Raw genomic sequence first — 27,180 nt, 5'->3', positions numbered from 1 at the left:
ACTCTTCATCACTGCCCCATTGGGGTCTGCCACCAAACCGGGACCACTCCTCATCGCTGCTCCTCTGGTGTCTGAAACTGTGCTGGGACCGCTCTTCATCGCTGCTCCTTGGGGCTCTGACACTGACCTGGGACCACTCCTCATCACTGCTCCTTTGGGCCCTGACACCAAACCGGGGCCACTCTTGCTCGCTGTCCCACCAGGGCTGCTCCTCGTCGCTGCCCCACGGTGCCCGGCCCGGCCGGGGCTCCTCCTCCTCGCTGCCGCAGTCCAGGCCGCTGTCGGGGCTGCGGGACAGGGCCTGGCTGCCCTTCCCTCCTCTGTCCTGCAGCTCCTGCCGCCCCGGCCCTGCCCTGGCCCTGCCCGGGCGCCTGGGGCTGTGCTGCTGCTCCTGACGGCACGGCCTGCCCGCCCGGGGGCCTCTAGCTATTCTGGGGTTCTTTCTATAGGGCATACCTAAACCCTGCTTGTACAGCACTTCGGGGTATTCACCGTCCTCTTCAGCCACCTCTGGGATACTGAAAAGCCTTTTACTGTGCCGTGTCTGCTGGGGAAAGCCAGGCTGTTCCACAAAAGTGGCTTCAGTGCTCTTATTCTTATCGTACTCCTTAAGATTATGTAATGTCAAAAACCAGACAGGGAACAAAGAGTGTGTGACAAAAATAAAATGGGAGGGAAAAGGGAGAAAAGAAAAATAAAGACAGAATTAGTTTTAGAGCAATGGCAAACGTAAGACATGCAGCTTATATTATGAAAAGGATGTCATGCTTTGAATGAGGATCTGTGAAAAATAAAGACATGATTAAGAAGTTGCTGGGTGCCAGGTACAACATGAGAGGGCAGTGCAAACAACTGAGGGATGCTCTTAACAGGAATAAATTCATGCATTGGAAACGGAGTCATGGAAGCCACGTACAGGGTCCAGCATGGGGGATGAGAATGGCACTAAAACTCCTTCCTGCCCCGTGCCAAGCTGCCCTCTGATCCCTCTGTAACCAGAACCGACAGCAGAGAATGCTCTGCCCCAGCAAGCTGCCTTGCTTTGCATCTCCTAAAGCATAGTTCTATGTAAGCAGTAAATACCTTCAGTCTCCTGGCAGAGGAGAGCTATTCCACAGCCCTCATTAAGGGAGCTCTGGTTTCCTCCCTAAAATTCTGAAAAACCTGCAGCATTTTTAAAGCTTGGCTCCCAGGGAAAGCCCCCAGGGACACAGGCTGATGTCTCTCTGATGTCACCTGGTCTGCGCTGCCACCAAACCTCATCATGGTCTTGTACCTGCTCCATAAAACCAGTGCTTGAACATCAGCCTGGGAGCCCAAGGAAAAGTCTCTGTTTGTGCCAGAAGCAGGTAAAAACGATCCCAGCCTGGGTAAAAGCAGCATTCTGGACATGCAGACACATTCAGCAATTTTCCTATTCCATTTCCACAAAGCACTGGGAGTGTCCTGGCTGGGCTCTGGGAGAGGGAAGGGAGCACAGGGCAGGAGCTGCTGGCTCTGGCTGCCAGGATTACTGACCCTGCATCAGAGATCATCTCTCCTTGTGCCTAATGCCCGGATCAGGGGCACCTCTGGGCTCAGGAGCACCCAGAAATAACAACAAATCCCGCTGGAGATGTCAGCAGCATCTCCCTCCGAGCACTCTGAGCTCAGCTGCCCTTTGGACCTTGTCCCTTCCAGGCAGGGGGAACTTCCCAAGTCACTTTAGACTGTCTCACCTATTTCCTTTGTTTTTAAAATGTGTGTAACACCTGTGAAACTTGAGATAAAGCACCACAGAAGTGAACAAAAGGTGAGTAAGCATGAACCACGTCGAGAGAAGCCTGCAAACCTTAGCAGGTCAAAAACGATCTCCCACACCAGTTAAGGCTCTGGAACTTTCTCAGTATCCACACTGGTAATACTCATTTAAATCCAAGGGTTAAATACACCTTCTGATGCATACAGAACAAGAACAGTCTGGGGATTATTCTTTTTGCCAGGGAAGGGGACACAATGGGCATGCAGAAGGATTTTGGTTTCAGCCTTTCTGCTGGTGCAGCAATACAAACAATGGTAATTTCTTACTTTGAAAAAGAACCTGTCTCACTGCAGACAGTACCAGAATAAAAGGACTGAACTCACAGCACATGAAAGCAGTCATAGCAATGGTCAGAATTCTTATAGGCATGACAAAGTAGTACTGACTTTAGTTAAATAACAATCTACTGAGGAAAGTCTTAACCTGTGAGTTTGTGCTTTCTAAGAAAACCCAGTTTGTGCAATTACTACACACACAAAGCAAATACAATTCACATGTACAAATATAATATGGCAAATATATATTCAGTACCGGGTGTGTTCGGTGTTCTGCTTTTGCTTTAGTTGTTATATTGGAGTTTCTTTCATGATGAATATTCCTGCACTAAAGCAATATTTCTGGAATGTATTTCCTACTCTCTCTGGTGATTCCCTAAAGTTCAGAGCACAAGGAGTTCTGATAAAGCATTGATCAAACAAAGCTGAAACAACTCCCTTTCCCACAGGAAGGCTTCAAGCCTGTGGAAGGGATGGGACCAGCACTGGGTACATGGACAGATCACTCACACAGGAAAAACAGAAGTTGTTTTGTAAGTATTTACAAATCTCCTTGCTCAGAAACAACTCATTTTTCGAGGTGGCACATGCAGTAGCAGTATATTCTCACAGAGACAGGGAGAGTCCCCAGATGCAGAACAGAAATTGCAAGGGCAACGATCACATACAGGAAAACAGTCTGTTAAAAGTTTATCTATCAAATAATGAAAAAAACAAACCCTAAGGTAATAAATGCATTAAAGCAGCCCACCTCTACCTTCTAGCAGAGTAGGCTTTAGTGTCTGCAGGCTCTGGGGTGGCTGCAGGAGCCCCAAGGCAGCACCCAGGGGTGCCCAGGCTCTGGGGTGGCTGCAGGAGCTCTCAGGGGTGCCCAGGCTCTGGGGTGGCTGCAGGAGCTCTCAGGGGTGCCCAGGGGTGCCAGCCTCACTGGGGTGGCTGCAGGAGCTCTCAGGGATGCCCAGGCTCACAGGGGTGGTTACAGCTGCACCCAGGGGTGCCCAGGCTCACAGGGGTGGCTGCAGGAGCTCTCAGGGGTGCCCAGGGGTGCCCAGGCTCACAGGGGTGGCTGCAGGAGTTCTCAGGGGTGCCCAGGCTCTGGGGTGGCTGCAGGAGCTCTCAGGGATGCCCAGGCTCACAGGGGTGGCTGCAGGAGCTCTCAGGGGTGCCCAGGCTCTGGGGTGGCTGCAGGAGCTCTCAGGGATGCCCAGGCTCACAGGGGTGGCTGCAGGAGCTCTCAGGGGTGCCCAGGCTCTGGGGTGGCTCTCAGGCTGCACCCAGGGGTGCCCAGGGGTGCCCAGGGTGCCAGGCTCACCTTGAGCGTGCCGTGCGAGCCCAGGCTCAGGCGCCGCCGCCCGCCCTCCTCCAGCTGCATCTCGGAGTAGAGCTCCTCCTCATCCTCCTCCAGGATGTCGGACAGGTCCGAGCCGCGGCTGCTCTCCGTGTGGTACTCGTCCCCCAGGCAGTAGTGAGCCTGGCAGGGCACAGAGAGCTCTGCTCAGGCTGCTAATCCTGCTGAGCCCCAGCGGCACAGAGGAGCCGCCACAGCCACAGCCCAGGGCGCTGCTCTGCTGGCACGGCCCAAGGAAACTCTGTTTGCCCAGTTGTGATCGTAAGGCAAGAAATCCAGTCTCAATCCCATGGAAATTCTGTTTGCCCAGTTATGATCATAATTCAAGAAATCCAGTCTCAATCCCATGGAAATTCTGTTTGCCCAGTTATGATCATAATTCAAGAAATCCAGTCTCAATCCCAAGGAAATTCTGTTTGCCCACTTATGATCATAATTCCCGAAATCCAGTCTCAACCCCTGTGGAAATTCTGTGGAAATTCTGCTTTGCCCATTTATCATCCTAATTCCAGAAATCCAGTCTCAATCCCAGGTGATACAATAAAGGACCTCTCCATTCACAGCACCAAATCCAGTTTTAGTCTTGATTAAATTCCCCTCATTAAAGAGGTCCTTCATGCATCAATGGGCTTGCTGACCAAACTGTAAAAGCCTGAGGATAATTCACATATCATCTGTTCTTTGCAGCTGTTTGTTACATCACATGAGAATTTCAAAGTGGTCAGCATTTAATTCTAGCAGCATATTGCCACCATGGTGGACCCTCAAGACAGGAAGTCAGGTGTTTGGCTAAAATATTTTAAACTATGCCAAGACATAAAAAACCCATCTCTTTTCTAGACTTTATATCTCTCTTGAAAGTAATGTAATAAATTATTTAACAGTTGTTTTCAGTGGGATCAGACTAAAAGCTGTGCAAAACACAAGGAACAGGAGCATCCCTGCCCATGGCTCAGCCTCACCTGTGTCCCCAGCCTGTGTCCCAGCCTGTGTCACTGTGTCACCTGTGTCACTGTGTCCCAGCCTGTGTCACTGTGTCCCAGCCCGTGTCCCAGCCTGTGTCACCTGTGTCACTGTGTCCCAGCCCGTGTCCCCAGCCCAGCCCTGGAGTGCCGTCGTGCCAGAGCTGCCCTCCAGCAATCCCTCTGCTCCTGCTCAGCCCCCGGCACAGCCAGGCCAGCCCCTCACCTGCTTGCCCAGCTCGGACTCCTTCAGGAACTCATCCACCGAGGCTCCCCTCCGCTTCACCCGGGGCGAGTCGTAGCCATCCTCCTCCTCCTCGTCCGAGTACGGGGCTGCGCTGCTCCTCTCGCTGAAAACGCTCCTCCTCTCCATCTGGGGGACAGCAGAGGGACACTGGGGACATTGGGGACACTGCCAGGGCCATCGATACACATATAAATGCTCCTCCTCTCCATCTGGGGCACAGCAGAGGGACACTGGGGACATTGGGGACACTGCCCTGTGCCCAGGGACACTACCCTGCACCCACAAACACAAATACAAACGCCCCTCCTCTCCATCTGGGGGACAGCAGAGGGACATTGGGGACACTGCCCTGTGCCCAGGGACACTGCCCTGCACCCACAAACACAAATACAAACGCCCCTCCTCTCCATCTGGGGGACAGCAGAGGGACACTGCCAGGGACACTGCCCTGCACTCAGGGACACAAACACCAGCATAAACTCTCCTCCTCATCTGTGGGAGGACAGAGAGCAGGGACACTGCCCCTGCACCAGGGACACAAATACCAATACAAAGACTCAAGCACACAACATTTAAAAGCTCTCACGGTTTAAAGCACTGTCAGTTCCCCCTGGCTGGAACCCTTGAGGAGTTTTCAAGAAGTTTTTGCCTGTTTTATTACCCTCACTCTTAAATAATGACTTGATGTGTTTGTCAGCTGAGCTGCCAGCTCTCCTGCCTGTTCCACTTCCCCAAATTCCCAGTCCTGCAGCCAGAGGCTGCCAGCAGACACTCTCCTTTCCCTGGCAGAGCAGTGGATGCTCAATCACAGCAGCCCTTGCGGCCCCAGCACTAAAATGCCCCAGCTGAGGCCGTGGCTCGTGCTGGGCTCTGGGAGCCCCTGGGCTCAGCACTGCTGCTGCTCTGGTGACAGAGCCCCTCAGGCACCTGCAGGCAGGGCAGGCTCTCAGCTCCTCCGGCAGCACTCACCGCGAGTGAAGGATTGGTACCACGGGGGACCAAACGCGACAAACATCCCTGGCAGGACTGCATTTAATTTAGAATCAATTTGTCTGTAAACTTCTGTCCAGATTCCTGAATAAATCATTCCAGGCATCACTTAAACTAATGTAACCAAACGTGGTTCAGAGCACATGTCGTGTCAGCAATTCTCCAAACCAGAAAAAGGATTTCTGTTCTCTTTCCCTGTGTGGCTCTTAAATCAACTTTCACCTCCTAGGGCCAAAGAAACCAATTGCCTTTTCTCCCTCTATTCCATTCCAGTGTTATTTATAAACAAAAGGAAGATACATACAGATGCATACATATGTGTTTATCAGACCTATTCTTATTGATCCAGAATTATTCAGGTTCTCAGAAGCTGGCTCGATTTACCCACTGGATCAAATGCATCCCAAAACAGGAACAGCCAATCAGCCATGGCTGTTAAGACATGTGTGAACTGTCCAAATTAATGGAGCTATTTTGGAGATACAATGGGAGACTAAAAACTGGACATAACTGATGACTGCCGGATGAAGCACCACAAAAATCTGTGGGTGACACTTGCAAGAATTAACAGACAGTTGTGAGCAGCTTGTGATGAGAAAGCAACTGCCCAGGGCCCTGGGGGTATTTCAATATTGCATGTTTGCGTGGAACACCCACAGCACGTTGTCAGGGTACATCCACATCAGCTGCACTGAGCCCAGAGCCCCAGTGTGGGATTTAAATCAACTGGCAAAGACCCGAGCCAGTGCACAGCCTTGGGTCACCGTGGTCCCAAAGCAGGGGTGTCCCTGGGCAGTGACACTGCTGGCAGCTCCAGGAGGAGCTGGAGGCAAAAGCAGCTGCAAACTTGAGTGACAAGGCAGCGCTGAGAAGGGGAAAATGTACAAAATTCCCTGTGGATCCACAACAGCAGACACAGGAGGGCTCCATCAGCCCAGAATTCCAGCACTCTGCTCCTCAAGCTGTGGCTCTTCAGAGCTGAGGGATGATTACTCACCCCTTGAGGGACATGATGAGCAATCTTTGGGGGCAAGTGCCACAGTGGACAGACCAGCCCAGAAAAGCCCTAATGGCAGGTGTCACAGTGAAGGTACCAGAAAAGCCCCAGTGGTGCCCCAGAGCCCAGCCCAGCCCAGCAGAGCCCCCAGTGCAGGTGCCACAGAGAACAAAGCAGCCCAGAAAAGCCCCAGTGGTGCCCCAGAGCCCAGCCCAGCCCAGCCCAGCCGGGTTTGCCTTTACCCTGTTGCTCTCGGCCACCCTCTGGGCAGCTTCCCTCGCCATGGCTTTAGCGACGGTGTTGGGCACCGGGGTGCCTTGAGGCTGGGGCAGGATCCTGTTGGGGGACGGAGACCTCCTGCCCTGGAGGGGGCCGTGGAAGGCGGGGGGCTCCAGCATGTGTCCGTGCCCGGGGGACACCGAGCGAGTCTGCTCCCAGGACTCATCCCGCTTGAAATGCGGCCCGAAATGTTCTTCTTTGGTTTCTGGGGCTCCGGCACTTGCTAATGGCTTGGCTTTGGGAGCAGCGCGGGGCTGGGGGGGCGCAGGCACCAGGAGCTCGGGGGGAATGGCAGCAGGGGCAGAGTCCAGGGACTCGCCCTGCACCGAGAGCGTCCGCACGGTGAGCTCGCGGGCGTCCAGGGCGCGCAGCCGCGGCAGCTCCAGCGCCGTGCCCTCTGCGGCGGGGAGGGACACCTCAGAGACCTGCGGACAGACAGACAGACACTGTGAGCACCCAGAGCGGGGTTACACATCAGCACCGTGCCCTCTGCGGCGGGGAGGGACACCTCAGAGACCTGCGGACAGACAGACAGACAGACAGAGCAGGGTTACACATCAGCACTGTGCCCTCTGCAGCGGGGAGGGACACCTCAGAGACCTGCGGACAGACAGACAGACACTGTGAGCACCCAGAGCGGGGTTACACATCAGCACCGTGCTCTCTGCAGCGGGGAGGGACACCTCAGAGACCTGCGGACAGACAGACAGACAGACATGTCAGCGCCGTGCCCTCTGCGGCGGGGAGGGACACCTCAGAGACCTGCGGACAGACAGACAGACAGACAGAGCGGGGTTACACATCAGCACTGTGCCCTCTGCGGCGGGGAGGGACACCTCAGAGACCTGCGGACAGACAGACAGACAGACAGAGCGGGGTTACACATCAGCACTGTGCCCTCTGCGGCGGGGAGGGACACCTCAGAGACCTGCGGACAGACAGACAGACAGACAGAGTGGGGTTACACATCAGCACTGTGCCCTCTGCAGCGGGGAGGGACACCTCAGAGACCTGCGGACAGACAGACAGACAGACAGAGCAGGGTTACACATCAGCACTGTGCCCTCTGCGGCGGGGAGGGACACCTCGCACACCTGCGGACAGACAGACACCTGTTAGCACAGACACCTGTGAGTACAGACACATGTCAGCGTGGGGACAGACAGACAGACACTGTGAGTACAGACACATGTCAGTGCTGTGGCCTCTGTGGCGGGGAGGGACACCTCAGAGACCTGGGGACAGACAGACAGACACCTGTAAGCACAGACACATGTCAGCACCGTGCCCTCTGCGGTGGGGAGGGACACCTCGCACACCTGCGGACGGACAGACAGACACTGTGGGCACAGAAAAGTGTCAGCGCCTTCTCAGAACACGGAGTCAGACTCATCATTCCTCCCTACACGGGGGGACCCCACGTCCCTGGCAGCAGGACGCCAGCAGAGGTGACAGAGGTGACAGAGTGACAGTGGTGACAGAGGGGACAGAGGTTACAGGGGTGGCAGAGTGACAGGGGTGACAGAGTGACAGAGGTGACAAAGGTGACAGAGGCAACAGAGGGGACTCACCCGCTGCCCTTTGGCATAGACCGCGTAGCCTGTGACGGTGGCACCGTGGGACGTCCCCGTGGCTGACAGCACTGGGGGCTTCCAGCACACCTGGAGCATCCCTGGGGCGCTCCCTGCCCGCACACACACCTCCTGAGGTGGGGCTGGGGGACCTAGGAGAGAGGGGCTGGTCAGATGGAGCCAAGGGCAGAGCAGCTGGGCTGCACAGCTGGGGCTGCAGCACCTTCCACAGCTGGGAATGCAGCACATTCCACAGCTGGATACAGCACAGCTGGGGCTGCATCACGTTCCACAGCTGGATACAGCACAGCTGGGGCTGCAGCACGTTCCACAGCTGGGACAGCACAGCTGGGAATGCAGTATGTTCCACAGCTGGATACAGCACAGCTGGGGCTGCAGCACGTTCCACAGCTGGGGCTGCACCTGGGCCTGCAGCACGTTCCACAGCTGGGAATGCACAGCTGGGGCTGCAGCACGTTCCACAGCTGGGGCTGCACCTGGGCCTGCAGCACGTTCCACAGCTGCATACAGCACAGCTGGGGCTGCAGCACGTTCCACAGCTGGGAATGCAGTGTGTTCCACAGCTGGGACAGCACAGCTGAGCTCGGCCCTGCCTCTGCACTGAGTCAGAAACACACCCAGCACCTCTGAAGGCATTCAGTGTGTGTCAGTGTGACAGCACACCAAATACCTCCTTAATTAACAGGCAGTACCCTGCTATAAATAGCCCTGCTTTGGCCAGAAAGCCAGAGTAAAAATATCACAGAGATTATTGGCTCATGAATTTTTCAAGCATCCTGTTGTGCTAATTGAAGCAGCCAGCCCTGAGCAGAGGCTGCTGCTGCAGCAGGGCTGGGCTGCAGCCACCTCTGCAGGGCACAGCACAGAGCCTGCAGCTGAGACTGCTTCTCCCAGCAAACCAAACACAACCAGATCTGCTCATCCACCAGAAAGGCTGCAAATAATTCAGCTGTGCTTGATACAGGTGCAAATATCACGCCGGACCCCTCAGAAACTGCCAGTGCATTTCACTGCTTTGCTGCCACTGAATTTGTCCTCTAGTGGAGTGGAAATGAAACCACGGTCATGCTCAGGACAGCACAGGCACAACAGGAAGGTTTTGCTCATACCACCCCTGCATCTCTAAGGTATTTTTATCTTGCAAGTTGAGAGTATGCAAATTGACCTAATGCTATTCTTGGCCAAGAGAGATTCTGGTTCAGGATTGAGTTTCAGCTTTCCTGGCCATCCTGTTCTAGTGCCAGGCAGCACTCCCAACTCAGCAAGGCTGCTCAGCTTACAGAAAGAATGCGTCTGATCTAACCCAGCATCTTGCCATGACAGTGACATTAATTGCTCCTGCAGGAGAAGTCACCTTCCTTCCATCCTCCCTCAAGGCAACAATCCCCAGGGTGTCTGTCTCGACCTTCCCAGGCTGTGCAGAGACAGGTTTCATAAACTGCAGTGCCCCAGGCTCAGCACGGCTCCTATTTCCCCTCCCATCATTACACGGGAAATGATTCCTGGTGATTTTCTATGGCCTTGGTCATCAGCATAAATGTTTGCTTTGGAATTCTGCTACACTTTGCTCCTCATGGGGTTTTTTACATAAATTACTCCAAAAGCTGCAGCAGCCCCATTGGTCCCAATCCTGTGCTTATTTCTATCTTTAGATCTGAGCGCCCAAGAGACAGACACTTGTGTTTTTATGTGAGCAATTCCACTGCTTTGATGAGTCGAGATGAGTTCAACTGCATGACACTCTGTGATGGCAACTCCCATCACTGACTCCAAATTCATCCTTTCCTCTGCTCCAGTGACTCTGCAATCAGGCTTCAGCCCCTAACCACTTCACCAGCTGCTGTTGTGTTTTCTCCACACAGCAGTGAAGAGCTGGCCTGTTTCTCTAGAGGTGCTCCCAGCAGAACGAAGCAGTGGGGAAGCTTTGGGAGCTTCACTGCTCCTCAGCTCTGTGCTGCTCAGCAGGCTCCACAGCCAGAGGGAGGGACAGCACGGCAAGTGCTTGGTCTGGAAAAACCTCACTCAAAGGCCTTTCCTAAAGAGCAAAGCTGAAATGGGTTCAGGCCAGCACCCAGGCAGTGCCTCCCAGCTCCCAGGTGTGAAATGTCCTCTCCTCTCCTCACCCAGGCCAGGGAGGGAGCAGGGTGGATGAATTCCTGCCCCTGCAGGGACTGAGCAAACCCAGCTCAGGATGCTGCTGATGCTTCACCTGCCAGGGCCACTCGTGCCTGAGTGACCCTCCAGAGGCACCCAGGGTCTGAAATTCTGAATATCTGAGGGGGCTCCTACTTGGCCATGGTTAGATGCCCGTGGGTATCTATGACCTATAAGGAATCTATAAGGAAAGATACTCAGATTATTTCAGGTGCTGCCACACACTTCCAAAATGATGAGATTATGCTTCAAATTCAGTGCTCTCTTTCTGCTCTAGTTTTCAACACTGCTTCAAAGTTCTTGAATGATGGCAAATGACTGACAACACTTACCAACACTCCTAATGCAAAAGCCAGGTGGGAAAAGACCTCAGACTTTCCAAAACACAACGAACCTGTTGGCTTTACAAATTCAAACTGTAAAATGAGGTTGATTACACCTTCACAACCAAAATGCACTTACATCCCCTAAACGCTGTGTAGGTTAAAGTATTTCATCTAGTATTTTCAGAGAATTTCAACTGAAGAATTTTGGGGCAGGGAGAAAAATATCAAACCTGCTGGCAACGTAGAAAACTCCACAAAGGCTTCCTTTTTCTCTCGTTGCTCCAAGGGAAGCTGCCAGGGCATCTGGTGGGGCTTTGCCATGACCTTCACTTTGTAGGCCATATTGGGCTTCAAATTAAAAAAATGGTACTTGTAGCTAGCAGCCTTGACAATGTCGAACTCCTCCTCGTTGAGGAAGATGACATGGCTGTAGTTGCTGTTGGTGGGCAGCCAGGAGAGCTCGGCAGAGATCTGGGTGATGTTGTCCACGCGCAGGTTGGAGGGGGCCACGATGACGTCCTTGCCCACCAGCAAGGTGCACTGCAGCTCGTCGGAGCTGCCCTTGCTGGTGATGCTCTGGATGGATATCCGGTAGGTGCAGGCGGAGGTGTTGAGCTTCTCTATCAGGGCTTTGGTCCTGCTGCCCAGGGCGATGTTCATCCGGACCTCCTTGTCCACCAGCACGTTGTAGCTGCTGACGGTGCCCCAGCCGGGCGGCACCAGCGGCGGCTCCCAGCCCACGATGACGCTCTTGGCCAGCTGCTTGATGAGGGTGATTCTGCGGGGGTAAGGCACAATGTCTTCTCCGATCTCGTCGATGTTGACGTCCAGGGTGCCCGCGCCGTTGCTGAGCGCGCCGCCGGGCTCCGGGAGCGCGGGCGGGCTGAGCTCCAGCTCTGCCTCCAGCGCGGCGCCCGCGCGGTTCAGCGCGTTCTGCTCCTCCACGCTCGACAGCCGCGCCTCGCTGTCCTGCACAAAGTCCACAAAGTTCGAGGGCACCAGCCCCCGCTGCCCGTCCAGAAGCTCTCCTGCAGAGAAAGAGCAGCGCCATTAGAAACCCTGAGGGGAATCTCGGGTCTCTGCTGGTCACAGTGACCCTGAGATCTGTCAGAAAGTCTCTTTCCCCAGCCAGGTGCTCCAAGGAGTCAGAGCTCTTCATTTCTCAGTCTCAGGGTTGTTTATTGTTCCTTATCTATAAAATTCTTTCTCCTGTCCAGCCAAGGTCCTCTCAGCAAGACAATCAGAGGCACTCTGCCTCCCTCAGGGTGGCGTTATCTTTTTATACTAAAAACAACCTGTACAATATTTACAACTACTTCTCAATACTTATCACCTATGTTAGACAGTGAGCTTCTACTCTAAACCAACCTAAAAGTGCCAACATCACAGCAGAAGATGGAGGCCAAGAAGAAGGAGGAGAAAGGCTGGGCATGCCCAAATTCCTCCATCTTGCCCCCCAAACCCCCCATTCTAAAAACCCCAAAAATCTATTTTTTCACCCCGTGATAAATTCACTATCATTCCACTTAAACTGTTGTGGCTTGCAGATCTTCATACAGGGTTGGTAATTTGCTCCATGGGTGACAATCAAAACCACAGGGGTCTTGGGCCCTGTGCCAGAGTCTCTGAGCCCCCTGGCAGGGGTTTGGGCAATCCAGGACAGAAGGATGTCCTGAATTCCAACAGGACAACAGCTCGTCCATGGCAGTGCCCTGAGAGTGGGCAGGATAAGGGGCAGGGGATGAGTGACAGTGCATAAACAACATCCCGGCTTGGGAGCAGAAAGGCTTATTAAGGGAAATACCAGAACTGCCAGTAAGCTTTTTTGTCAACTTCAATCTCGCCAGCAGGAAAAGCTGACACTATAAAATATTTTATAATTAGCTCTGCCTGCAAGGAGCGGCTTTGCTGGTGCAGAAACTCTTTTAATTAACACCGCGGCGATAAAGCCAAATTTAGCACCCGATTTCGGAGCAGACGGAGGAGAGAATTCGGAGCGTGCCTGACAGAGGAGCTGATTTCAATCTGCATGAATTATCAGGGATTCAGAGGTTCAATAAGAAGTACCTTCATAGAAGCCATCAGATTTCAATGTGCATGAATTATCAGGAATTCAGAGGTTCAGTAAGAAGTACCTTCATAGAAGCCATCCTCGTCCATGTCCCCATACACATAGAGGTACTTCCCTGCCGTGAGAGGCAGCTCGGCCTCGGGGTTCTCGTTGGGTCCATCGAAGGGATTGTAGCTGTGGGGACAGGCACAGGGATGCTCAGCACAGGGATGCACAGGGATGCCCAGCACAGGGATGCACAGGTATGCTCAGCACAGGGTGACAGGGATGCTCAGCACAGGGTGACAGGGATGCTCAGCACAGGCTGCACAGGGATGCTCAGCACAGGGATGCAGCTCCACCGAGGGCTGTTCCTCCAGGCAGAGCCTCTGCAGCCCTCCCGAGGCTCCTCCTGATGGGCCTGGGGCTGTCTGTGCCTATGAGGTCCCCTCTGCCCCTAAACCCACATCCCTTCCTGCAGGATGCACTTAGACACTTATCACTCAGGGCTCTTGATTAACACCGGTCAAATTCTCTTTATTTTCTAGAGTGAATTAAAGCAAACTCAGTTGCGAATTAAAGCAAACTCTTTTCCAGTTACTCTATTCAATTCTATGTTCTTTTCACACCACTTCATTAAACTTCTACAGAGGCAACGTAAAAGAAGACAAAACCAGTGAGCTACATCTAAGAGAAGCTTCTGAGAGACAAAAAGTACTTGTGAAGTACTTAAATCCATATCCATCCTGAAAGAAACTGCTAGCCACTGAAATTTTTATCATGACAGTCCCTCATGCCTGAAATTTTAATGTGCAAAGTCACGGACACAAATCTCCTCTTGCCTGAGGAAGTAATTGAAAAGAAGAGATTGTGACTCCCCTCTAGAGCAGGAGGTGCCCATTTATTTAATCTGATTTAGACACTGGAGGGATGCAGGGGAGTGGGAGAGCTCAGCCCCCTCTGCCAGCTGGGGCACAGGGACAGGCTCTGCTCTGCATGTAGTAATTCCATGCAATAATTCAGTGTATGGATGGGGGGAGCCAAAGCTGGGACAGGCTCTGCTCTGAGCACAGGCTCTCCAGAACACCAATTCCATGCAATAATTCAGTGTATGAATGGGGGGAGCCAAAGCTGGGAGAGGCTCTGCTCTGCATGTAATAATTCCATGCAATAATTCAGTGTATGAATGGGGGGAGCCAAAGCTGCTGGCCAATGTTCCAGCTGAGTGTGGGGTCTGTGAGGAGAGGGGGCTTTACCTGTAACGGGCAATGCAAAGATGGACTTTCCCAGAATATCTCTGCTTTGAGGTATTGGAATTCTGATCATTATCCATCTGTGGGGGGAGGAGAAAAAAGATAATGTGGTTACAAAAAAAGAAGAATGAACAGTGTTCCTGACAGGTGGTAAGAATCAGTGAACACGCAATATCAAGGAAAAAAGTTAAATTCTAACATGGAGCACAACTGGTTCATTTTACCTAGAAGGGCAGAATCCACTTAAAACAAATGCTGAATTTAGAACAGGAACAACCAGTGCCATTGCAGAGTATCACTGATTTACTGATTTATTTATTGACTGATTGATTTCAGACTTCCCAGCATTATGTTTCATTTTTTAGATTTAATTCACACACCCTCCCTTGGGTCTGCGTATCTCTAAGGGGAATGGAGCTTAATTTCTGTGAGCTTGCATAAAGTGAGAGTGGATCACATAATTACACTGCAGAAGGCACAAAACGTTCAGCTCTGCAAAAGAGGGCTTGACATTCTCAGCCAGAGATAACTCAAAATAAGAGAAAAGAGGAATTAAATTTGACATTTGCTTCTCCTGTTCCTGGCTGTTAGTTCTGCTTCCCTAAGTCTCCTTGCTAAGCTGCTTTTTCTGTGGCCTCTTCAGAAAGCAGTGAGTGTTTCCACTTTTCAATAATGCTGCTACACAAATATACACAAATATTCCCCCTGGATAATCCTCAGATATGCCCATGGAATTCCCACCACACAAAAATTCGAAAGGACTCACGTCTGAATCAAATCTGCATCTTGGGGTGCCAGATCTGGACTTGGACAGGAAGGTGGGTTTGACAGACAGCTGCTCTGGCTTGTCCCCAGAGACCTGCAGGGGTCTGATGAACTCTGAGATCACACAGCGGCTTCCCGAGGGGCTCTCGTGGCCTGCCAGGACACAGCACACACAGTCAGGGCACTGTGCCCTCCTGGAGCATCCCCCGGGCAGGCTGGGCTGGGCACGCTGCAGAGCAGGGCAGCCCTCGGCCTGCAGCTCACAGACTGGGGTACCCTGCTGAAATCAACACCAAGGAACCAAACAACACACAAAGTGCAGGCATCCAGCTCCCAGACTGGGGTACCCTGCTGAAATCAACACCAGGGAATGAAACAACACACAAAGTGCAGGGATCCAGCTCCCAGACTGGGGTACATTGGCTGAAATCAACACCAGGGAATGAAACAACACACAAAGTGCAGGTATCCAGCTCCCAGACTGTGGTACATTGGCTGAAATCAACACCAAGGAACCAAACAACACACAAAGTGCAGGTACCCAGCTCCCAGACTGGGGTACCCTGCTGAAATCAACACCATGGAACAAAACAACACACAAAGTGCAGGTATCCAGCTCCCAGACTGGGGCACATTGGCTGAAATCAACACCAGGGAATGAAACAACACACAAAGTGCAGGGATCCAGCTCCCAGACTGGGGTACATTGGCTGAAATCAACACCAGGGAATGAAACAACACACAAAGTGCAGGTACCCAGCTCCCAGACTGTGGCACATTGACTGAAATCAACACCAAGGAACAAAACAACACACAAAGTGCAGGTACCCAGCTCCCAGACTGGGGTACCCTGCTGAAATCAACACCATGGAATTAAACAACACACAAAGTGCAGGCATCCAGCTCCCAGACTGGGGTACATTGACTGAAATCAACACCATGGAACCAAACAACACACAAAGTGCAGGTACCCAGCTCCCAGACTGTGGTACATTGACTGAAATCAACACCAAGGAACAAAACAACACACAAAGTGCAGGTATCCAGCTCCCAGACTGTGGTACATTGGCTGGAATCAACACCATGGAACAAAACAACACACAAAGTGAAGGCATCTTCATCCAAAGAGCCCAGAGTGAAGCTTCCCCAGTGCAATAATGCACCTCTGTCCCTGGTGTGCCTGGGGAGGCTGAGGGATGCTGTGACACGCCCAGCACTGCAGAATTCCTGTGCTTCTCTGGGGACTCTGTCCTCAACTGGCAATCAGAAGCCAGCCATACATGTCTCTTCTCAAAAAGAGACTGGAATGCTAAGGATGCAGCTGGCAGGATTTCATTTTGCAATGGAAACCCATTTTGTTTGGGTTTTGGCAGGCAGGGAGTGCCAGCAGCACCTGCCTGGTGCTTCCTGGGGGCTCCTCTCTGACACCAAAGCACACTGATCTGATCCCAGGCCATCCCTGCAGCTCCCAAAACATGGAAACTCAGACTGTGCAGAAGGAAACATCCCCAGAAATCCTTCCGGAATATTTTACTGTGCTTTTTAAAAAGAGGAAAGGCAAACAGAGATTGTACTGCACATTGAGAGCCTCACAAGAAGCTGAACTCTCTTCTCTCCTCCTGCCTCAGGTGGAAACCAGAGGTGAGAGCAGCCAAAGGAACAACACAGCCCAGGCTGGCAGAGGCCAGTAAAGCTGATAAAAGCCACTGGCACATTTCCCTTTGCTGGTTGAGTCCCCAGAGCAGGAATTGTGACTGAGCTGGGTTTCAGCAGGAGCTGCAGCAGGGCACAGGGAGCTGCTGCTGACAGCTCACATGTGCATCCTGCCTCTCGTTAACATAACGAGCCCGTGCTCTAATTACCCAGCCCCTGAGCATGTGTAGGGTCAGCATTTCCTCTCCTGCTCTGCCACAAGTCTGGGCAGCCACGTTCTGCTGCTGGATTTCCAGATTCCCAGTCCAGGTCAGCAGGAATTAGCAGAGGAACCTCTTTGTTCTCACTGCAGAGCAGAAAAAGCTCCAGGAATGCCATCAGAGGGGTTTCTGCTGTGCTCATCAGCCCAATATGATTAATTTTCTCTGCATCACTGTAATTTACAGCAGGCCAGCTTCAGCACATTGACAGCAGGGAAATACACAGCTCACCACACAAAAGATTAATTACAAGCAGCCCCACTTATGGCAATCCCCAGGCTGGAAAAGGGCACGTTTTTTATTCTTGGAACCTTCCTCACGTCTGTAACAGGGAAGTCCTCCCTGCTCAGGAGCCTTTAGCCAATTCAGCTCCTTCTGTTTGCTGTTAATGTGTTTGCCATCCCAGCCTGCCAGCGCCAAGCCATAAATAATTGGGCCAACTGTGATTATTCACTCTCAGGGAGCCTCTGGCTGGCCTCAGACCTCCTGCACCCTGCAGGCTTTGTTTGCAGATTGCTGGCACTGGGTACAGAACGTGGAGGAAGGGTCCAGGGAGATCTAATTTAAATGTTTCAGGAGAATGAAATCTGTCCATGCTTGCATTACAGTTAGACTCTCCATTTTATTTATTGCAGTTGCAGATTCCATATGGGCTACCTAAATTATCTAGAAAGACCATTTAAACGAGACTCTTAACTGATGAATAATAAATCTTAAGGCTTCTATATCTGATTGTGACATTATTGTAGGTTTAAAGTGAACTTTTTATGCTCTAATCCATCCTGGCCGGGTTTATTTCATTTCCTGATACATTCAGACATCACCAATTAAGGCAAAGCAGCTGGTCATAAACTGATCTCATTTCCATCATTTGCTTTGCTTTAAAGCTCTCCCTGTGTTCCCTCTTGTGTTCTTTCTTCCCCACACATAATAAAAATAATTCCACTTCTGGTTTGGAGGACTTGCTGTACTCTGCCATCGTTCCTGAGAGAGGGCTGATTTCAGCAATCAGAAATCCTGCCCCTGGCTCAAACACGAGTTTATTGTTATCAGTAAAGTGCATCCACAGGGAGGGTCAGTGGTGCCCAGGCAGTTCCGATGGTCAGACACAAGGGCTGGATTCCAAATCCCACAAAAATCACTGGGTTTGGAGAGAGGGTTCAGGGAGGAGGGCCCTGGAATGCCCTGGGTGCAGAGCTGGCTGTGCTTGCTGAGGTTTCACTCAGGGGTTACTGGGAGAGCCCAGGCTGGCACCTTTGGAAGCTTTTAAAAAGGTTTTTCCATTAGCATAAGAATAAATTAGCTTGGAGAGTTTGACTGAGCCCTAAAAGATGTTCAGCTGATTTCCATCTTTCATTAAATCAACCTCAGTGATGCAGGCTGGACCTCCACTGCTGCCTGAAGGACAGCTCAATACCTAATTACCTCTCCTTTTAAATTAATTGTTGTGTGATTCACATGGAATAGCACACAGTTAAACCTGTGATTCACACGGAATAGCACACAATATAATGTGTGATTCACATGGAATAACACACAATTTAACTTGTAACTGACCTGGAATAACAGAATCCAACATGACTGACATGGAGTAACACACAATAACACAATATAACATGTGATTGACATGGAATAGCACACAATCCAATGTGTGATTGATTCACATGGAATAACACACAAAGCAATGTGAGATTCACATGGAAGAACACACAATTAAACCTGTGATTCACATGGAACAGCACACAGTTTAACCTGTGATTGACGTGGAATAACACAATATAACGTGTGATTGGCATGGAAGCTGTTTTTAGGTGTCCTCAGGTAACTCCTGCCTGGCCTTTGTCCTTTCCTGTGAATAATGGATGGTTTACAAAGCTCTGCACCTGGAGCTGTTGCCTCTGGCAACGGGAGATGGCCTGGTGAAAGTTCAGCACAGATCCTGGGTAAACACTCACTGTGGGCTCTGCTGGGGACTGCAAGTCTAACAACATCAGTACAGAGATATATATATATTTTTTTTTTTTTTGTATTATTAATTTATGGTCTCCATTTCTCTCGAGACTATTTTTTCTTTTTGGGAAGCTTTACTTTCAAATTTTTATGGCTCTGTCTGTCTGTCTATCCATCCCAGGGCTCTGTCTGTCTGTCTGTCTGTCCGTCTGTCTGTCTGTCCGTCCCTCCCAGACCCTCACCTTTTCCGATGGAGGTGGCGATGCCGTTCATCAGCTGTGCCAGGGCTCTGTCTGTCTGTCTGTCTGTCCGTGCCAGGGCTCTGTCTGTCTGTCTGTCTGTCTGTCCGTGCCAGGGCTCTGTCTGTCTGTCTGTCTGTCTGTCCGTGCCAGGGCTCTGTCTGTCTGTCTGTCTGTCCGTGCCAGGGCTGTGTCTGTCTGTCTGTCCGTCCCTCCCAGGCCCTCACCTTTTCCGATGGAGGTGGCGATGCCGTTCATCAGCTGTGCCAGGGCTTTCCCGGGGGGCCCCGGCGGGGCCAGCGAGGAGGAGGAGGAGGAGGAGGAGGTGCCCAGGAGCTCGATGGTGCCCGCCTGCTGCCGGAACCGCTCCAGCTCCCGCGACAGCAGCTTAAACTGCTCGCTCTGCGTCCGGCATTTCTGCTCCAGCTCCCGCACCTTGGCCTGCGGACACGGCGGGTACAGGGGAGACACGGGGGTACAGGCAGCCCCCAGGGTGGGGATTTGGGATACAGAGTCCCCCAGGATGGGGACTGGGGATGGGGATTCGGGATACAGAGTCCCCCAGGGTGGGGATTGGGGATACACAGCACCCCAGGGTGGGGATTTGGGGTGTAGAGTCCCCAGGATGGGGACTGGGGATGGGGATTCAGGACACACAGCCTCCCAGCCAACACACAGACCCCAGGATGGGGATTGGGGATGGGGATTCAGGACACACAGCCTCCCAACCAACACAGAGCCCCCCAGGATGGGGATTGGGGATGGGGATTTGGGATACAGAGCTCCCCAGGATGGGGATTTGGGGCACAGAGCCCCCCCAAGATGGGAACTGGGGATACACAGCCCCCCAGGATGGGGATTTGGGATACAGAGCTCCCCAAGATGGGGATTTGGGACACACAGCCCTCAGGATGGGGATTTGGGATGGGATTTTGGGGCACACAGCCCCCCAGCTCTGGGGGTGATTCCCTGGCCGAAGGCAGGACCAAGGGCATGGGGGGCTCTGGGGTGATTCCCTGTGGGACCAAGGGCATGGGGGGCTCTGGGGGAGTCTCCAGGTCTGACTCCAACCATGCCAAGAGCAGCGTGGATGCCCCTTTCTGCAGACCTGCACACTCACACACCAGCTAAATGACAGCCATAATCGTGTGTCCATGCCAGGCTGTGCTCTGTGGTGAGCAAACATCACCTTCCTGCATTAAACCCCTCTGGTGCTTAGCTCAGCAGTTGTGCTAACACAGCAAGTCTGGATAGCAATTAAACTCCTTCAGCTGAACCGAGAGCTTGGGCTTTCTAAAGGAAAAAACATTCTCTGTTCGTGTAAAAAACCTGCACATTTTATATATCAAAAAACCAACCTGTACTACACAGCACCTCTAAAGAGATCCTGGCTGAAGGAAAATGCTGACAGCACCCAGAAGAACCCAAAAATCCAATGTTCTACTGTACAAGGTGGCACTGTTTGTTCTTTTTCTTCTAACAAACACTTTTTAAAATTTAGAGTCAATTTTAAAGATATAATTTCCTTGCATTCATAAAACACAAATTAATTTATTTCTGCTAAAGAAATCTCAGGGTGTCCATCTGACTGATTACGAAACCAAGAACAGCAAGAGTCAGACATTGTGGGAGTTTTACACAAACATGAAATGCTTGGGGTTTTTGTCTTTCATTTTTTTGCTGTGGTTTTGAGCAAAGAACAGTCTGAATTCAGACAAAATCCACGAGGCAAAGAACAGTCTGAATTCAGATCGGCCTTGGGTGCAAATATCACCTAAAACAGTCCCTGTATTAGCAAAGAACAGTCTGAAACAATCTGAATTCACATCGGCCTCAGGTGCAAATTTCACACAAAACAGTCCCTGCATTAGCAAAGAACAGTCTGAATTCAGGCAAAATCCACAAGGCAAAGAACACTGAATTCCACAAAGCAAAGAACAGACTGAATTCCACAAGGCAAAGAACAGTCTGAATTCACATTGGTCTTGGGTGCAAATATCACCTAAAACTGTCCCTGCACTAGCAAAGAACAGTCTGAATTCAGGCAAACTCCACAAGGCAAAGAACAATCTGAATTCCACAAAGCAAAGAACAGACTGAATTCAGGCAAACTCCACAAGGCAAGGAACAGCCTGAATTCCACAAGGCAAGGAACAATCTGAATTCAGGCAAACTCCACAAGGCAAGGAACAATCTGAATTCAGGCAAACTCCACAAGGTCCCAGCCCTGAGGAAAGCACCAAGCCGTTGCTGCTGGCATGCTGGTGAGGAACCGGCTGCAAACCAGGCTGAGCTCTGGTTAAACATGCCCAGGCTCACTCCCTGTACAAACAGGACCCTGATTTGGAGGGTTTGGTGCCAGGCAATCATGCCAAGCTTGCACAGCAGTGAATGCACACGGCCATGCAGGGCCAGGCAGGGCTCAGGACAGGGAGAGGAGAATGGGGCCCTGAAATACCTGCATGCTGTCCAGGGTGTTCTGGGTGAAGGGCAAAGCAACAAATCCCAAACACGACACAGTGAACAAAGAGATGTGAAATAAGCAAAGAAATAAAAACAGTTCTGGGTAATTTCTCACATTTCAAAGCAGTCTCTCAAACAGCTGCACGTGTAAAAACATGCATCAACACAAACAGCACTCCAGAAATCAACACTGCTGCTGATCTGACACTGCAGGCGAAATAAAATAATCTGAAACTGCAACAGGCACACAAAACAAAATAATCTGAAACTGCAACAGGCACACAAAATAAAATGCTAACAGATAACGTGCTGGTGGCAATAAAAAGCAAAAGCTTTGGAAATCTTGTTGGGGTTATGCAAATCAGAGGTTGCAGACAAATCAGCTGAATCAGAATTGTGCTCAGCTTGAGGGGGTAAATAATCTCCTGCTCGTCTTGTTTCTGTTTTCCTGTATCAAACACTTTGCACCAGGCATGAAATAAAAACTTCAGCTTATAGTCTGGAAGCTAAAACAAACTTAATCTAAATGATACTAACGAAAGCCTATGAGTAAAACACACCCTGTGGGAATATCAACTTTTATAGACAATAATAAACAATTGCTTTAATTTATTTTTTTAAAAGTTGATCAATGCACCAGGAAAAATCCACCTTTCACTGAGGCACGGCCAGCAAGTACATACAGAAATTCTGTGGGACGGTAAGACTGGAAATTGCCTTGAGATAACAGCAAATTTCTAAATGAAATATTGCCAATGCACGTGCTATCGTCTATCATATTTTGCACGTTCTTTAAGATATGTACATTAACACTTAGAACCATTCCATGCCTTTTCCTCAGGCAGAAAATGAAGTGTTCTCTCTCCACCTCACCCTCTGAAGGTTTCTGAAGTATCTCAATTCTTTCATCAGGTTTGCAGTTTCTGCTCCTTTGACACGTTGCTTTATGTTTATTAGACAGTATTTAATTAGGAACCCTAGGTAACTGATTGGTATTTGCTGCTGTACTTCCAGCCTAATAAATCAAAGTTCTCATCATTCATCACTCCCTTTAATAGTATTTTACAAAAAATGGTACCAAAAGAGAAACATACATCACTTCCAACAGCTCAGCTTAATGCCCTCCTAACTGAATTATAAATCTTATAATTATAAGGATGCAATTATATCAGAAGAGAAAAAAAATTCCCTCTTTGCCTCCATATTCCCTGAAATGCTCACAGTGATGATTCTGTAAATTGCCCTGCTCAGAAGGGAGAGCCCAGGGGATCTTACCTCTAACAGCTGAACTGCTCCTTCATGTTCCTTCTTGGCTTCAACCTGAGCCTGGGCGGTGGGAAACAGGAACAGAGAGGGACACGGAGGAGGAAGGAGCATCAGGGAGTCACTCACAGTGGGCACAGCAGCGCCAGCCGGAGCCGTGCCCAGCAGCAGGGCCTGTGCCAGCCCCGACGGGCACCCCAGCATGGCAGGGATGGCTCTGGGGGCTGGCTCTCAGGGCAGGGCATCTGCAGCGCTGGGAAGCACCACACGCTCTGCTGGGCACCCCCAAATCCAGAAACCCAAACCCACAGACTGAACCACAGACCAAAATCCCAGACCAAAACCATGGACCAAAACCCTCTAACCCAAACTACAGACTGAAACTACAGACTGAAACCACAAACCCAAACCCACAAACCCAAACTACAGACCAAACCACAAACCCAAACCCACAACTCCAAACCCACAGGCCAAAACTACAGACTGAAACTACAGACCAAACCACAAAGCCAAACCCACAAACCCAAACTACAGACCAAACCACAAACCCAAACCCACAACTCCAAACCCACAACCCCAAACCCACAGGCCAAAACTACAGACCAAAACCACAAACCCAAACCCACAGAGAGAAACTACAGACCAAAACCCACAAACCCAAACTACAGACCAAACCACAAACCCAAACCCACAACTCCAAATCCACAGCCCCAAACCACAGCCCAACCCCACAGGCCCCTGCCCTGCCCACCCAGCAGTGACTCTGGTGACAAGGACACGGTGCCAGCAGTGCCAGCAGTGCCAGCAGTGCCAGCAGTGACTCTGGTGACAAGGACATGGTGCCAGTGGTGCCAGCGTTGCCAGCAGTGCCAGCAGTGCCAGCATGATTCTGGTGACAAGGACACAGTGCCAGCAGTGCCAGCAGTGACTCTGGTGACAAGGACACGGTGCCAGCAGTGCCAGCGGTGCCAGCGAGCCTGGAGCATCCCTCAGGACACATTTAATCAAACCTGCCCAGAGCTCTGGTAAATGATGACACAGCCTCCATCAATGGCTATCTCTCCTCAACATCAGGCTGCCTTTATTAAGGTTTGCCTCAAGAAAAAGGCAGAGTCCCCATCAACACAAACAATGTTGTGTTCTTCCCTCTGCGCTGAGAATCTGATCAGTCTGGGCAGGTATTAAAAACAGAATGAGCTTTATTTCCATTCAGGATGTGGCAGCAGAGGCTGCAGCAGGGCTGGCTCTGCTCTGAGGTGCAGGTGGGTGGCTCATCAGCCCTTACAAGGTACCCAGGTGTGCTGAGAAATGCCATCCTGTCACTGCCCAGCTTCCCAATGCCCTCTGGAAACACTTCTTACAGTAAAGACAACTCCAATAAGAACCCCAAAAAAACAAAATAAAACAAAACAAAAAAACCAAAACCAAAAGGGAAGGAAGAATTTAACACACTGTGTCCATTGGGAGGCCAGCCCTGGGTGAAATGTGAGCCAGCAGCCCCTGGTAAAGCTGGCACTGATGTGTTTTAGCTCCTTAGATAACAGATTTATTTAAAATATTTATCTTGAGCTTGTTGCACTGTGTGGAACACAGATCCAGCCCAACCTGGGCTGTGCCTGGTCCCTGTCACAGCACTCAGATTTGTGCTGCCAGCCCAAAGCAGGATTTATGAGGAGAATGTAACAAAAATCACCAAGAAATGCTCTATCTTCCTTTGATTTCTTTCCTTTGCCAGGGAATTTAAGTCCAAATGTATGAGGCAGTTCTAATAATAACAGCTGAATATAGCTAGAAATGGCATTTTGCAGTGTGCCTAAGTGCACTTATTGAGAAAGACTAAAAGAAAATTAACTGGAAGATTTCATTTGGTCAACTACAGCGTTCTATTTCAAGCACTATATTAGATACATCTTTTATTCTGCTGAGAAGGTCCCTCATGCCAATTCTCTACCAAATTATCATTAGCAGCATTATTTGTGTTTTAATCTAGTCCAGCAATTGGGAGAATCAACATTAGCACTGAGACAATTGCCGCTTTAAGTGACTTTGGCAAGACTGAAACTCAGCATCATGGTTTTTGTATTATAATGAATACTGAGAAATTGCAGTGTGGGGGAAAAAAAGTCTTGAAGTGATTTGTGAGTTGGAGAATGCCCTTGAAGTGAGGTGTTTAAGGAACTGTTCAGTTTCCGTGCAGGGCACCAAACCCCTGCCACACAAATGTGGCACGTTCCTGAAAAGGAAGGTAACTGTGATGTGTCAGGACCTTGGCAAGACTTCCTTTTCCTGATTTACTGGGGAAAGGTAGAACTGCATGTCTGGCAGAGGAGGCCAAAGACATCCCACCAGGCATGGATGTGTCAGAGAGAGCATCCACAGCACGCTGGGAATGGCACAGACCTCGGGTTCTGAGTGCCAGGAAATGAGCACTGGGCTCCTTGGTGGCATTGAAGGAATGCACAAGTGTTACCCAGCCAAACACGGAGGGGAGCAGTGGAAATGCAAAGGAAACCCGGGGGACTGTGGCACTCCTGTCCCCACGGGGAACAGAAAAGCTCAGCCACAGAGGGGCAGGCTAAGGAGCATTTATCAGCCCTGGAGCACAGGGCACCCTCCTGTTCCAGGGCAGGAAAGCTCAGCCACAGAGGGGCAGGCTAAGGAGCATCTGTCAGCCCTGGAGCACAGGGCACCCTCCTGTTCCAGGGCAGGAAAGCTCAGCCAGAAAAGCTCAGCCACAGAGGGGCAGGCTAAGGAGCATTTATCATCCCTGGAGCACAGGGCACCCTCCTGTCCCCATGGGGAACAGGAAAGCTCAGCCACAGAGGGGCAGGCTAAGGAGCATCTGTCATCCCTGGAGCACAGGGCACCCTCCTGTCCCCATGGGGAACAGGAAAGCTCAGCCACAGAGGGGCAGGCTACAGGAGCATCTGTCATCCCTGGAGCACAGGGCACCCTCCTGTTCCAGGGCTGGGAGCCCCCAGGGCAGGGAGCATGGCTGGGAATCCCTTCCGTCCAGGGGATCCCACCTGTTCCTCTGTCCCTGCAGCTCCTGCTCCCACCTGCCTGTCCCTGTCTCTGTCCCCAGGTACCTTCTGCAGGAGCTCCATTCCTGCCTGTCCCATCCCTGTCCCTGTCTCACCCCAGTCTCCTCCCATCCCCTCCCATGCCCAGTACCTTCTGCAGCAGCTCCATCTCCTGTCTATCCCTGTCCCATCCCTGTCCCAGTCCCATCACTCTCCCTGTCCCATCCCATCCCATCCCATCCCTGTCCCCAGTACCTTCTGCAGCAGCTCGATCTCCTCTCTATCCCTGTCCCATCCCCGTCCCTGTCCCATCCCTGTCCCTGTCTCACCCCATCCCATTCCATCCCCATCCCATCCCCTCCCTGTCCCCAGTACCTTCTGCAGCAACTCAATCTCTTGTCTATCCCTGTCCCATCCCTGTCCCCATCCCCTCCCTGTCCCATCCCAGTACCTTCTGCAGCAGCTCGATCTCCTCTCTATCCCTGTCCCAGTCCCATCCCTGTCCCATCACTCTCCCTGTCCCATCCCATCCCATTCCATCCCTGTCCCATCCCATTCCATCCCCATCCCATCCCATCCCTGTCCCCAGTACCTTCTGCAGCAGCTCGATCTCCTCTCTATCCCTGTCCCATCCCATCCCATCCCATCCCATCCCATCCCATCCCATCCCATTCCATCCCTGTCCCCAGTACCTTCTGCAGCAGCTCGATCTCCTGTCTATCCCTGTCCCATCCCTGTCCCATCCCATTCCATCCCCATTCCATCCCCATCCCATCCCAGTACCTTCTGCAGCAGCTCGATCTCCTGCTGTTTGGCGTTGAGGACAGCCAGTGCTTGCTCATGCTCCAGCTCCAGCTGTTGCCGCCGCTCCGCAGCCTCTCGCATGTGCTGGGAGGAGGAGGAGGAGGAGGGGACAGCCTTGAGGGACAGCCCTCGGGGACAGCTCACAGGGGACAGCCCTAAGGGGACAGCCCTAAGGGGACAGCCCTAAGGGACAGCTCAGAGGGGACAGCTCAGAGGGGACAGCTCAGAGGGGACAGCCCTCGGGGACAGCCCTCGGGGACAGCTCACAGGGGACAGCCCTCGGGGAGAGCTCAGAGGGGACAGCTCAGAGGGGACAGCCCTAAGGGGACAGCCCTCACTGACAGCCTTCAGGGACAGCCCCAGCCGCCTGCCAGGCCAGGGATGCCCTGCTGCCCACACACCTGCCTGGCACCTGGGAGGCAGCAGGAAACCAGGGAGGCTGGGGTTTGGTCAGGGCTTCAGCCAAAGGGAGCTCAGGCACCTGGA

General features: G+C 51.6%; 1 protein-coding gene across 7 annotated transcripts in view; it reads right to left on the bottom strand.

Annotated features, from left to right (window-relative positions):
* Window positions 1-27,180, bottom strand: part of RIMBP2 (RIMS binding protein 2) — a 38,892-nt gene that overhangs the window by 10,129 nt on the left and 1,583 nt on the right. For 6 of the 7 annotated variants that reach the window (XR_009115349.1, XM_058036609.1, XM_058036610.1 and 3 more), the window contains exons 3-13: window positions 26,674-26,778; window positions 22,880-22,930; window positions 19,369-19,582; window positions 15,041-15,192; window positions 14,278-14,354; window positions 13,107-13,216; window positions 11,202-11,999; window positions 8,471-8,622; window positions 6,863-7,324; window positions 4,613-4,759; window positions 3,389-3,547 (exon numbers count right to left, since the gene is read on the bottom strand). Coding sequence is in view for 6 of the 7 variants with exons in the window: in XM_058036609.1 (XP_057892592.1) it covers window positions 3,389-3,547; window positions 4,613-4,759; window positions 6,863-7,324; window positions 8,471-8,622; window positions 11,202-11,999; window positions 13,107-13,216; window positions 14,278-14,354; window positions 15,041-15,192; window positions 19,369-19,582; window positions 22,880-22,930; window positions 26,674-26,775 (2,424 nt within the window). In the remaining variant the exon portion in view is untranslated. Of the gene's footprint in view, window positions 1-232; window positions 608-3,388; window positions 3,548-4,612; window positions 4,760-6,862; window positions 7,325-8,470; window positions 8,623-11,201; window positions 12,000-13,106; window positions 13,217-14,277; window positions 14,355-15,040; window positions 15,193-19,368; window positions 19,583-22,879; window positions 22,931-26,673; window positions 26,779-27,180 lie in introns of all 7 variants that reach the window. The other variant, XM_058036616.1, reaches the window with a different exon arrangement.

This window comes from Melospiza georgiana, chromosome 18 (assembly GCF_028018845.1).
Source record: "Melospiza georgiana isolate bMelGeo1 chromosome 18, bMelGeo1.pri, whole genome shotgun sequence".
NCBI lineage: Eukaryota > Metazoa > Chordata > Aves > Passeriformes > Passerellidae > Melospiza > Melospiza georgiana.
The sequence above is the reverse complement of the archived record's forward strand: the minus strand, read 5'-3'. Positions and strand labels throughout refer to the sequence as shown.